The sequence below is a fragment of the Panthera pardus genome, unplaced genomic scaffold, assembly GCF_024362965.1.
Source record: "Panthera pardus isolate Hobbes unplaced genomic scaffold, ASM2436296v1 HiC_scaffold_20, whole genome shotgun sequence".
Classification (NCBI taxonomy): Eukaryota; Metazoa; Chordata; class Mammalia; order Carnivora; family Felidae; genus Panthera; species Panthera pardus.
In genome coordinates this window covers 61,920,930-61,933,804 of record NW_026526766.1, presented here as the reverse complement: position 1 = coordinate 61,933,804, position 12,875 = coordinate 61,920,930, and the positions used below count along the sequence as shown (strand labels likewise).

The 12,875-nt window shown below is 39.2% G+C and overlaps 2 protein-coding genes across 4 annotated transcripts in view; one reads left to right on the top strand and one right to left on the bottom strand.

Annotated features, from left to right (window-relative positions):
* Positions 1 to 202, bottom strand: part of INVS (inversin) — a 158,199-nt gene extending 157,997 nt beyond the window's left edge. For all 3 annotated transcript variants that reach the window (XM_053908126.1, XM_053908133.1, XM_053908127.1), the window contains exon 1: positions 91 to 202. The gene's annotated coding sequence lies outside the window, so the exon portion shown is untranslated. The remainder of the gene's footprint in view (positions 1 to 90) is intronic.
* A 193-nt stretch (positions 203 to 395) lies between these two features.
* ERP44 (endoplasmic reticulum protein 44) overlaps positions 396 to 12,875 on the top strand; it is a 95,760-nt gene continuing 83,280 nt past the window's right edge. The window contains exon 1 of the mRNA XM_019454353.2: positions 396 to 704. Within this exon, the coding sequence (XP_019309898.1) occupies positions 411 to 704 (294 nt within the window). The 5' untranslated portion in view covers positions 396 to 410. The remainder of the gene's footprint in view (positions 705 to 12,875) is intronic.

The following is a 12,875-nucleotide window of genomic DNA, read 5'->3' as shown; positions in this document are numbered from 1 at the left end:
GCCGAGGCCAGGAGGGCCTTGAGCTTGAGGTAGGGGCCAAGGCGATGCAGATCGATCGGAGCTTCCCCAGCCAGGCCCCTTCCTACTCACCCTCGCCTCCTCCAGGACTCACGTCCCGGGGGCGGCTCCAGGAGGCACGACCCGCAGTGGGCCGCCCCTCCCGCCAGGACAGTACACTACAGCCGACTGGGACAGACCCCACCGCGCTGAAACTAGCAGAACCCCTCCGAAGGCCGCCCGAGGCGTTCCCTCGCACTGCCCTCTGGGAATTGTAGTTCCCATCCTCTAAAAACAGAGGTTCGCCGCCCTCGGCTCTTTGTATCCCACAGGGCCCCGCGCGCGGAGAACTCGGTGGACCTAGGCGGAGAGTCTGATGGGAAAGAAGTTCTGGATGCCCAGTGACGTGCTCGATGAGAGTGGTGCAGGACTACATTTCCCAATATGCTCCGAGGTGGGCAGGACCCGGAAGTGAGGGTGTGCGAGGCCTCTCTGGAAGTTGTCCCGGGTGTTCGCCGCTGGAGCTCCGGGTCCAGAGGACGAGGAGCCGCTGCCGGGACGATCGTCCGCTGCCGCCGGCTCCCGGAGCCCAGCCCTTTCCTAACCCAACCCAACCCTGCCCAGTCCCAGCCGCGGACCCCGACGTTACCATGAATCCTGCCGTCTTCCTATCATTACCCGACCTTAGATGCTCCCTGCTGCTCCTGGTGAGTGAAGGAATGACAGACCCTTCGACAGACGCTCGGGCGGCCTCCCGCCCTAGTTAAGGGGGAACACCGCTGCCCCCACCCTTGCCTTCCTATCTTTTCCTCTGGTGGCGAAGAGTGCACCTTCCCCCGTTGTCTTCACTCTCCGCACGCGTCTTTACGCTTCCCAGGCCCGGGGTACCCGAGGCCTGAGAAACCACAGTCGGAGGTTGGGTTCTGTAAATTGGAGAGTTAGCGGTGGGGGAAGGATACGTGGGAGGGTCACGGGCGAGGAGCTCTCCCTTCCCCCAGGCTAACGGAGGTTGTTTCAGTCTCGAGGGCTTTTGGACCTGGTGGTAGGTGGAATCGAAGAGGACGGGGTTGGGGGGGGGGGGGGGGAAGACCTACTGTTCCCTCCCGTCCCCTCTTGGGAAGGCCGACAGGTGCTGGGGTCGTGTGAATCTCACACTAAGAGCCCTGAAACGGTGCCCGGGTAGGCAGAGCCCTCTGTTGTGGCTTGATGCGATTGGTTGGGAACCCGGAACTGGAGGCACATTTGGAGTCTTCCAGGAGAATAAATGTTTGAAGGGTGGAGGCAGTGATTATCTGAAAACCTCAGCTCAAGGCCTCCCTCAGATTTTGTCACACACACCCCCACCCCGAAATTTAAGCAGAAGTCTTTTTCAGTGCTCCTAGTTTGAGAATGACCAGGTTTTCTGCATACATTTGCACTCATTCCTAAACTCTCCCTCACCTGCTTGGCTCCATCCCATCGTATAAAGGAATCTTTCCCCAGTCCGTCTTTCTCCAAAGTACATCTTGAATGTGCAACCTAAGTAATACAGGCTACAAGTCAAATAGAGACAGAAGTGAAAGCGGACTCCATATGGCAAAATGACGTGCTTTTCATCGAGCCGTTATTACAATACAATATTTGAAAATACTTTAATTGTAGATTTTTAAAAAGCCGAATTTAAGGTAAACATTAAATCAAAAATCACTTTTTTCTTTTCTTTAGCAACTTAAAAAGCATAATTAAGTGACTCAGAGGCGTATAGCTGGTTCCTGGCAAAACTGGGACCCGAAGCAGGTCTCTTGACTTACAGTGCTACTCCACCATATCACGTTACATTTTTAATATTTGTATTTGAAGTTCGCTTAATTTCTCTCTCCTCTCCCTGTTTTTTCTTTCTGATTTAAAATTCATATTCAAAAGCCATATATTTGGATCTTTTCAGAGAAAAAGCACTATGAAAATCTAAAGGGGATGTTAAAGTACTTTTGAGAACGAAAAGTTGAATATAAACATGTAATATTAAATGATGAAGTGTCTTATTGTCACTTCTTATACAGCAGTGAGTGACTTCTGTATAGAGGACAATATTCTGTATAGAGCTTTTTTTTAAAATATGAAATTTATTGTCAAATTTCTATTTGTCCATACAACACCCAGTGCTCATCCCAACAGGTGCCCTCCTCAATGCCCATCACCCACCCCTCATCAACCCTCAGTTTATTCTCAGTTTTTTTTTTTTTTAATTTTTTTTTCAACGTTTTTAATTTATTTTTGGGACAGAGAGAGACAGAGCATGAACGGGGGAGGGGCAGAGAGAGAGGGAGACACCGAATCGGAAACAGGCTCCAGGCTCCGAGCCACCAGCCCAGAGCCTGACGCGGGGCTCGAACTCACGGACCGCGAGATCGTGACCTGGCTGAAGTCGGACGCTCAACCGACTGCGCCACCCAGGCGCCCCTATTCTCAGTTTTTAAGAGTCTCTTAGGATTTGGCTCCCTCCCTCTCTAACTTTTTTTTTTTTCCTTCCCCTCCCCCATGGTCTTCTGTTAAGTTTCTCAGGATCCACATAAGAGTGAAAACATATGGTATCTGTCCTTCTCTGTATGACTTATTTCACTTAGCATAGCACTCTCCAGTTCCATCCACATTGCTACAAAAGGCCATATTTCTGTATAGAGCTATTTTTGATAATTTCGTTATACACTGTGCTTCTCTTTTCCTTCTAGAAGTACTGGATTAAAGCTCATTGTTACTAGAGATTGCTCTCCTAGATACTAACCTTTTCCCTATTCATAAAATGTCTGAATTATGAGTTGTCTGCTAGAAATTACTCTTAGGTTACTAAAAAAACAAGAAACAAACAAAGACCAAAAAGATACAAGTCTAAAGACATTAGAAAGAAAAGTTGAAATACTGAATAGGAAGATGACATCAGATGCACTTTCCTGGAATGTTATGTTTGGTTGTAGGACTAAGTTTAAGAAGGAGAAGGTATTTATTTTGAAATAATTCCTGCTTTTAATGTAAAATCTCCAAGTCCTATTAAGTATAAAAAGACTTTTTTTTCCCCCTAATAATACTAAAGTCTAGTTAACATTTTATATATTTAAGTAAATGTAGAGAAATAGAAACTTAGAAGACATTTTGGAGAATACCTAGAAAATTAATGCTCTGGAAAATAAAGCCCAAGAAAAGGCTTAATAAAACTAGAATTACAAGTCAAGCTAGATTCAGTTTGAACACAGTGTTTACCAAATAGTTTTAATAATCATATACTAGTTAGCACATATTTATAAAACATCTGTTTAATCACTGCTTGAGTTACTTATCTAACTGGTAGTTCTGTTCTAGTGATGGAACCTGCTTACTCAGCATCCCACCTGTCTAAAAATATGTCCTTTATCTTCCCCAGTGTACTTTCTTCCTCTTCCCTCCAACTTCCCCTCTCAGACTTCAAGTTATTCCCTCCCACATACAGTCATTGAATATCCAAGTTCTCATCTAGCTGAGGTCATCATTTTTCCCTCAAATAGCCTGCCCTAAAAAGCTGTATGTTCCCTTACTACGATATTTTCTTTTATTAAGGAAACTATGTACTTCAGCCCTAAAGAACTAGATCTATTCAGATTTAGTGGTGTTCATAAGGTAATAGCTGAAACATATAAATCTAAACTTAAAAAAAATTTTTTTTAATATTTATTTTTGAGACACACACACACACACACACACACACACACACACACACACACACAGAGTGTGAGTGGGGGAGGGGCAGAGAGAGAGGGAGACAGAATCCGAAGCAGGCTCCAGGCTCTGAGCTGTCAGCACAGAGCCCAGTGCCCTGAGATTATGTCCTGGGCCGAAGTCGGATGCTCAACTGACTGAGCCACCCAGGTGACCCTTATAATCCTAAACTTCTGTAGAAAAATATTTTTCTTTTCCCTGATCTCAAAAACATTTTGGAACATCATCACTGTATGCCTAAAAAGCCTTTCTTGGATGGGTAACTTAAAACATAAGCTCAGTGTGATAACTTTTTTCCTGGGCTTTCATACGTATTTTGCATTTGTATTTATATATTATATATACAACTTTTTAAACATATATGTGTATATTTAAAATCGAGGTCTTAGAGAATGAATTCTTCCTGCCCCCCAGGGTTGCTTTAGGAAATCCCCCCATTGCCTTTAAATTATTTTTAAACTCCACTGAATTTGCAGTATGCCTTAGACAAAGTGAGGTATTCTGGATGCACCGATTTGGGACAAATCAGAAGAGACATTTGAGTCACCTGGCAAATGCAGTGAGCGCTTCATCCTCCTGATATCTTCTCTATCCCTCACTGTTTATTTTGTTTCTGTTACGGTTTAGATTGATCCAGTTGGTGTGTATTTATAACTTTAGTTCTGAACTGTATGTAATCTGTGCCCCCGTAACTGTTCATCATATTTTGTGGATGATTTGAATGCTGGAGATAGCAATGATTATCTGCTGCAGACCCATGTATATAGTATCTGGATTGGGAAATTGCTTCCAGGTGTGTGTGCTTTTAAGGCGCTCTACTTGAAGCAGAGAAAAGCACCTGGCCAGATATAGCATGGCATCATGTTTTCACTTTGTTATGTGACAGTCATTACATAGCAGCTCACAGGATATTATTTCATTTATCATTCTAGTAAAAAAGTCAGTACCTTTTTCTGCTTATCTTTCTGTCTGGGATGGATGTATTTAGGACTGAAAGTGATTATTTTCCCCTTAATTATTTCTTAGCAGTTGTTCTTGCTGCATTGGTTGTGTATGAGTTCTGGAAAGGTGAAATAAGAGAAATAAGACTAAATTGGGATGAAGTTGTTTAATTTATTCTAAGTAGCCTCTTCTGTGGTTCAGAGATTTGTAACACTCCAGTGGCTTTATTGAAGATGTTTTGTCTTGAGTTTCTTGATAATTGTGTTTATGGATCGTAAGTTCTTACCAGTTCTAATTGCATCGTGCCTGGACATGAAGGCTTTTGACATTGTTCCTGGTTTGTTCAATAGGTATAGGAAGCCAGGGAAAAAAAATTTTTTTTAAGTTTATTGATTTTGAGAGAGAGGCAGAGAGCAAGTCAGGGAGAGACAGAGAGAGGGAGAGAGAGAATCCCAAGCAGACTCTGTGTTGACAGAACCCCCAGTGACCATGAGATCATGACTTGAATCAAAATCAAGAATTGGATGCTTAACTGACTGAGCCATCCAGGCACCCCAAGAAAAATTTGCTTAAGTTAGAAAGCTAAGTAAATCAGAGAGCTAAGTAAACATTTGTTTAATTATAAGTAATAATTTATAATCTATATATAATAAATAATTGTAATTTATAAGTACCTTAAAAATAGGTACAGTAGAATTCAGAGATGTCATTATTGCCATTAATACCAATACAGATTACAGTCTTCAACAAGAGTACTTTGGGTACTTGTAGTTTCATTCATAACTAGGTGAGTTATTTATTTGGTTGATATTACTTGCTCTAGATTAGTGGTTTACAAAACCTGGTTGCTGGTTAGAATCACCTGGGGCAGTTTTAATAAAATAATGTCTGGCCCTTTACCCCACCAGTTATATCTGTGGGACTCAAACATTGTTTTATTAAAGAAAAAAATGTCCCTGGTGATTTTTTTTTTCTTTAGTAGGTCTTTTTAAAAGATAAGAACTAAACAACGAAACAAAACCCAGAATAGCATTATCAATCTGGAAAAATAAACAAATTTCTTTGTATCATAAAATATATAGTCAATGTTCAGATTTTCCTGATTGCTTCAAAAAATTTTTTAAAACAAATTGAAAGCAGGAGCCAAATAAAGTTCATACATGGCAATTGGTTCATGTGTCTCTTAAAAAATTTTTACAAATCTTTATGTTCTCTCTCCTCATTTTCTTCCTTGTAATTTATTGTTGAGGAAACTGGATCCTTTGTCCTGCAGAATTTCCCATATTCAGATACTGCTAATATCCTTGTGCGTGGTTTTATGTTTCTCTATTCCTTGTGTTTCCTATAAATTTGTAATTTATGTGGTACCAGCCACCAACTCTGTTTAGTTAAATTCATTTGTTTCATTTAGCTTTCATTTTTTTAGCTTCTAAAAACCTACCTTCTAGTGTATAATTATGTAAAATTTACTGCTTCCAAAAACCAAACCTATAAAGCAAACTATATTTGGACAAATCTAGCTTCTATTCCTGTCTGTATGCTTTTCTCTCTCCTGATATAAGAAACCTTTAAAAATTTTTCAATTTTTAATTGCTTTTTTTTTTAAGAGTAGGCAGTCTATGTTTGTGTATATGTTTTTCCCTCCCCTTTGATAAATCATAGCATATACTTTACTTTTTTTCCCTTTTAAACTTAAAAGTGGATTTAAGTGTTGAATCACTAAACTATACACCTGAAACTAATACATACTACACTGTGTGTTAACTAACTGGAATTTAAATAATAATAAAAAAAAAAGTGTATCCTAGAGATCAGGATAGAGATATCGTTATTTCTTTTTAAACTTACTGTTCCACTTGGTAGATGTGCCACATCCACTCTTGTTTCCATTCTTCTGTTGTAACAAATAGTTCTGCAAAGATTAGTTGGTACATACATATTTTTGCTAGTGTATCTTTGGGGTAGACTCCTGTAATTAAGTTGCTAAGGCCCACAGTAGATGTATAGGTAACTTTGTAGCTGTTGCTAGATTCTGTGAAATTCCTCTCCATGGGAGTTTTGCCAGTTTGTGGTCTCACCAGCAGTGTAACAGAATTTCCCTGTATCCTTGTCAACAGAGGTATGATGTTGACAGATTGGGTGTTTGTCCCTCTGATAGGTGAGAAATGGTATCTCAATGCATTTCAATTTGATTCTCCTTCAATGTGTGTGACTGAGCTTTTTTTATGGGTAAAGTCCATTTGCATTCAAGTTCTTAACTCATGATTTCCTTAGGTGATTCTATGATGCAGCTAGAATGAGAGGCACTGGAAAGTACTACTCTCTCTGAATTCAGTAATATTTGTGATGGGTTAAAACTTGAAAAGCCTTGGGGAAGATTTCTGATTGCTGCAGTTATTGAAAACTTTTTCTATAAACCATGATTTTTAATAGCTTTATGATAATTTAGCTTTTAGATGCACTATAATTTACTTCATCTTTTGTGAAGACATTTGGATCTTGGTTATTTCCAATTTTTCACAGAAAAATATGTACAAAAGATACATATATGATGTTTACTGCATATCTCCAAATACATCCTCAGGATACTTTTCTAGAATTATATTTCTTGGGTCATATGGCATGTCTGTTCTTTGGCATTTCTGATACATTGTACCAAATTGTCCTTTCAGGGAGTTGTTTACTCTTCCTCTAGTAAATCAGAATGGAAATACTCACAAGATATAGTCTAGGAATAATGGAACGTGGTATTCCTTTGTCTATTCATTTAATGTCTGTTCAAAAGGTAGCAGAGTGCAAAGAATTGTGGACTTCATGTCAGGGCATTTATGTACAAGTTCTGTCTCTTCCATGTACTTAACATCGTAATCTTGGATAAATCACCTAACTAGATTTTTTAGTGTATAAGGTTAAGGACATTGGAATCAGTGATTCAAGGATTCTTTAGTCTCTTTTGTTTTTCAGAAAGGAGTTCAACTCCCCTAATTAGTATACTTACAATGTAATTGGATATCTTCTCAAAAAATCTGCCTTTTCAACAAGTTGCTGGCCTGTACCTCCTCTCATCCAGTGCAAGGAAAAGCATGCTTTGGTCACAACTTTTCTGATTTTGACCATTGCTGTGCTCCATTTCATTTAACCAAGGAAGTGATTACAAAGTTTGATTTTTCATAGCATTTATTGGTCTTTAGCCTACACTTGATTCCATAGAGAGGAACTATCTGTGGCCCAGGCTGCAGGAACTTTATGGCATTGGTATTATTCTTTCCTTGCTTCCTGTCATTTGAATGCCTTTTGCTATCTGCTGTGGAAGAGAAAAATATAACTCAGATGCATATCATGCTTCCAAGAAATTTATAATTCAGTTGGGAAGAGAAGATGTGTATGTAAATAATTAAAATTCCAAAAGGAAAGTGATAGGTGCCTGTAAGGTATTTGTAGAAGTGGTTCATAGATCTCCTACCCAGAAGTGTGGTTGTAAGCCTAGTCATCTACATCAACTGGGAGTTTCTTCCAATGCCCCCACCCCTGGCTGAATCAATCTGCACTTTAACTGTACCCAGCTGATTCATATATGACCATTAAAGTCTGAGAAGTACAGCTGTAGATGTTTGAAAAAAAAATTACATCTCAATGGAAGAATCCGAGAAGTCTTCTTGAAAGATAAGTATGGCCTTGAAGAGTGAAATTGATGGGCTGATTTTCAGTCCTGAATACAATGAATAAAAAGGGTTGTGCCTTTGAATAACTTAATAGATCTTTTACATGAATACCTGTGGTGGTGTTTATTTGTTTGTTTTTGTTTTTAAGAAATCTTGCTCTCTTGCTGACATGGCCAGATGTCAGAATTGGCCCTCAAGAAGTTGGCAAACCCTTTGGCCAGTTTCCTTTAAAACAGCTCATTATTACCTTAGCCAAAGTAAAAATCATGGTCTTCAGTGGATTCTCACTGCATTCCAATTACTGCATTCAAGAGGGAGGGAAAATGCCACTTTGGAAAAGTTTCTTCTGTATTGCTGTGATTCTCAGGTCTTGGTTATGTTATTGTAAAGATTGAACTCAAATTCTAACTGCTTTGATTCCCTCAGTGATACTGTGGTCAAGATCTCTATGATTCCTCCCGACCTGTGATTTTCCCATTATGCAAAACCTTGAGCATTACATTTAACTCTAGGTCATCCGAGTTTGTAGACATGAAAATTGCTAATATAACAGAGAAAAGAGATGAAAGAGAAGAAGGAAATCATCTCAGACAAGCATTCTAGTAGTATATTGAGCTAAAGAAAACTGTTGAATGAATAGGAGAGTATGAATACCTTTTCATTTCTTCCTTAAAATTATCATAGTCTAGTAGTGGGAAATTTGGTGATTGGATTTAAGAGGTTTTAGGAACAGTTCTTCAGGAATCAGAAGAGTTTTTGACCCTGGAAGAAAGGAATTGGATATCTCTCTTATTTCTGTGGTATATTGTACCGTTAGTGTCTTGCTTGCTTCAGTAGGCGAGAAGGGATGTAAGAACCATGAGTGGATCACATGCAGTAATAATGACTGAAGGTATAGTTGTCTAGAGTTTTGCTGTAGATTTAAGTTCATCAAAATTAAGTAAAATATAAATTCCATTCCTCAGCTGTGGTGGTTCTATTTCAAGTGCTCAAAAGACACAAGTGACTAGTGGCTACTCTATGGAACAGTGCAGATAATTGAATGTTTCCATTGTTGCAGAAAGTGCTGTTGGATAGTGCTGTTCAGGTCTTGTTGTTGCTGTCCACCTCAGAAATCAAGACGAATTGAGATAAAGAATGAGGAAAATGTCTCAAATAGTGTTTCACAGCTTGTGAGCAACATATGTCTTGCCTGGAGAGCGACAATGGTAACCTGGAAAATGTCAGTAATCTTATCAGTGAGCACAGATTTGGCTTTTGGTTGCTTGCTAACAGATTTCAGTTAAACTAGAAAGTAAGAGTTTATGTGTTAGTATTGATTCTTTCGCTAGTTCACAGTCGCTTAGGGCAAGTCATTTTTTTACTTGATGCCTTAGTTTTTCAACTGAATATTGAGTAGGATTGAATACCCCGTTCTGGGAATCTAATGGGCATTCTGATGGACTCTAACTGTGATTTTGGAATTTGAGGGCTTGCAGTTTGAGGGCTGTGGTAAAATCCCTTTTGAGGGCTACATTTTAGAAATCCCTTTTGAGGCCTGTAAAAAGTTGGCCTGTTGATACCTTTTGTTTGTTTCAGGTATCAGAAGGATACCCTTGCCAGGAGCCTAATGTTCTAATTTGATTAAATCCACAAATTAATGTGAATCTCTTTCTGCCTGTTTCAGAATGGCCAGAAATTATATGAACTCATGAAGATAGACTAATATTTAATACTTACATTAAAAGGAGTTAAAATTTGTCAGTCCTTTGGACAAGATACTCTCATGTTTACATGCCTATTTTTGAGCTGTTTTGTTGTATTTGAAGGTTTGGAAAATGTAGAGGGGAAATGCCAACGTTTAAGAAATTAACACCACATTGAAGTCTATCTCTTTGCTTGAAAGAACAGTTTCAAGTGTCAGATAACTTGTGATTTTAGAGTTATCTTGAGAAAAGAAAATTTGGACATTCTTAGTTCCTTTGACTTTTATTACTATGGTTTTGGCCCAAGTGCAGTAAAATCTTAGCTAGCTGGTGAGAAGCATACACTTTGTAATGATTTCACATCTGAAAGAGCTAGGAAGAAAGAACTACTTTTTTTTTTTGTAGTCAGCATAATTTTTTATTTTTTTTAAGTTTCTTTATTTATTTTTAGAGGGAAGGAGGGAGGTAGAGAGAGGGACAGAGAGAAGCCCAAGGAGACTCCGTGCTGTCAGCAGGGAGCCCAGTCCTGCTTGATCTCATGAGTAGAGAACTGCAAGATCATGACCTGAGCCGAAATCAAGAGTTGGATACTTAACCAACTGAGCCACCCAGGTTCCCTATAGTCAAAATATTTTTTTAGAAAACAGCTATTCAAATTGACTCATTCCTTAAGCTTTCTTGATAGCACCAGTTTTTACTAAGAATGGATACTGATTCTAATAGGAAGTCTTATGATCTCACAAGACTCACAAGTAACAAAAGTACCACAGTGTCGCAAAAATATTTGGTTCTTTTAATTGTCCCTGTGCTCATATCTTCCAGAAATAATTTGAAGGATTTTTCCCTTAATGGTAACTTGAAAGTATATTGGCTAAGGAGAAAGTTCTTAGAAGAATGTTCAGTTTAGGAGTCAGAGACTTGGGCTCAAATCTTGGATCTGCTACTTTATCTTGCCTATTAACTTCTAAGGAATAATATAGGTATTATGTCTGACTCGTAGGAGCTGTTATTATTTACATGTTTTCTATTATGATTTTATAGAACAAAAAGTAGTAGAAAGTATCACATTCTCTTATTATTAGATCTCACTTTCTAGTATAATACCTTATACAAGTTGTGCTCAATAATTTTGTTAAGCGTATGGAAAAAGGTAGAGCTAGGGTAGTAAGGAAGATCAGGAATGCATAGAGGACTTGTAGTTGGTAAGCTTCATGAAGGTGAGCCTTAACCTAGGTGAGGGAGTTAGTCATTTGGATTTTTTTTTTAATGGTTTTATTTATTTTTGAGAGAGTGAGAGAGAGACAGACAGAGACAGAGTGTGAGCAGGGGATGGGCAGAGAGAGAGGGAGACACAGAATCCGAAGCAGGCTCCAGGCTCTGAGGTGTCAACACAGAGCCTAACGTGGGGCTTGAACTCGTGAACTGCAAGATCATGACCTGAGCTGAAGTCAGCTGCTTAACCGACTGAGGTACCCAGGTGCCCCAGTCATTTGGATTTCTTGAGGAAGAAAGCAGGGGTAGAGTCCCAAATGTGGGAGTGTCCCAAGCATATCCAAGGACCAGCCAGGAGGACGGCGTGGTGGTCATACTATGCATAAGGTATGGTATGTTAGAAGATGAAGTCATGTGGCTAAAACACATTTTGCAAAGTTGTGCTTACTCTTACTGTGTATGTTTACTGATTCTTTCTTTCTTTTTTCTGTGCTTTATTTTATTAAAAAAAGAATTGCTGACCTGACCCCAATAAGGTGGAACTTCCTAATAGTGTTGCTGGAAATAGTGATCTCCTCAGCCCTGGCCCAGTTGCTCCTGCTGGGAGTAGCCTAATGTGCCAGTATTTATCCCATTGGGCCCCCATGCTAAATTAAAAATATTCTCTCTGTATGACAGGGTGGGTCACAACCTACAGTTTTAGTAACTTCAAATGTTAAAAGTTTTCCTACCATATTTTTTGATTCCTGAAAGCAGTATGCTGCTTGGTACAGAAAAGTGTAATGAAAATAAAAAGCTCAGATCCTACCCACTGATGGCATTTTAATATATATGTCCTTCCAGTTTCTTCCTTTGCATATTTGGAAGGACTTTTAACAGTAACATGTATGTTTTGAAAAAGTAGGTTTGTGTTGCTCTCTTTTGACCCTGGTGTAGAGTGGTAGAGCACTGTCGATGTGGGACCACCGAAGATGGCCCTGTGTGTGTGCCTCTGCTTGGGTTCACGTAACTTGGAAGTAACTCCTACCTTGACCATTTAACTTTAAGAAGTTATTCAACCTTTCTGAGTTTCCATTTTCTCACCTATCAAAATGGGGATAAAGACCTCTTCTGCAGAGTTCTGAAAAGACAAATAAGACTATTTGTGAATGTGTCCATGGTATATAATAGGCACTTCAACTTTCCTGGTTTCTTTCACATAGTAGGTGCTCAACAAATATTGCTTGATAAGGGAATCCATGAGTGATGAATGTTTGAATACATTTCCTTTTTTGGGTAACTTTCAAGTTGTCTGTTCAGTGGTATTAAAATTGTGTGCACTGAAGTAATGAGCTGGCATGACTAGCTTCCAGCTCCTGTGGTCTTCTGATGCTGATAATTACAGTCATTATTATACTCACAAAAGCGGCTTAAAAGTGTGACTATTAAATGAGTAAGTTATCTGCTTACCTCTTTTTTATAACTGTACTTAGTCTGCATATAAATTCAGTATAAAATGATGATAGCAGTTAATGGAGACAGTTGCGTTTTGTTGTACAGGCCATTGGTTTTATAACAGGTATTAACTTGAACCCTATTCTGCCACTAGTTTGGAGAGGTCACTTAACCTATTCGAGTCTTCATCATTTAACAAGTGTTTGTATGTAGTGTA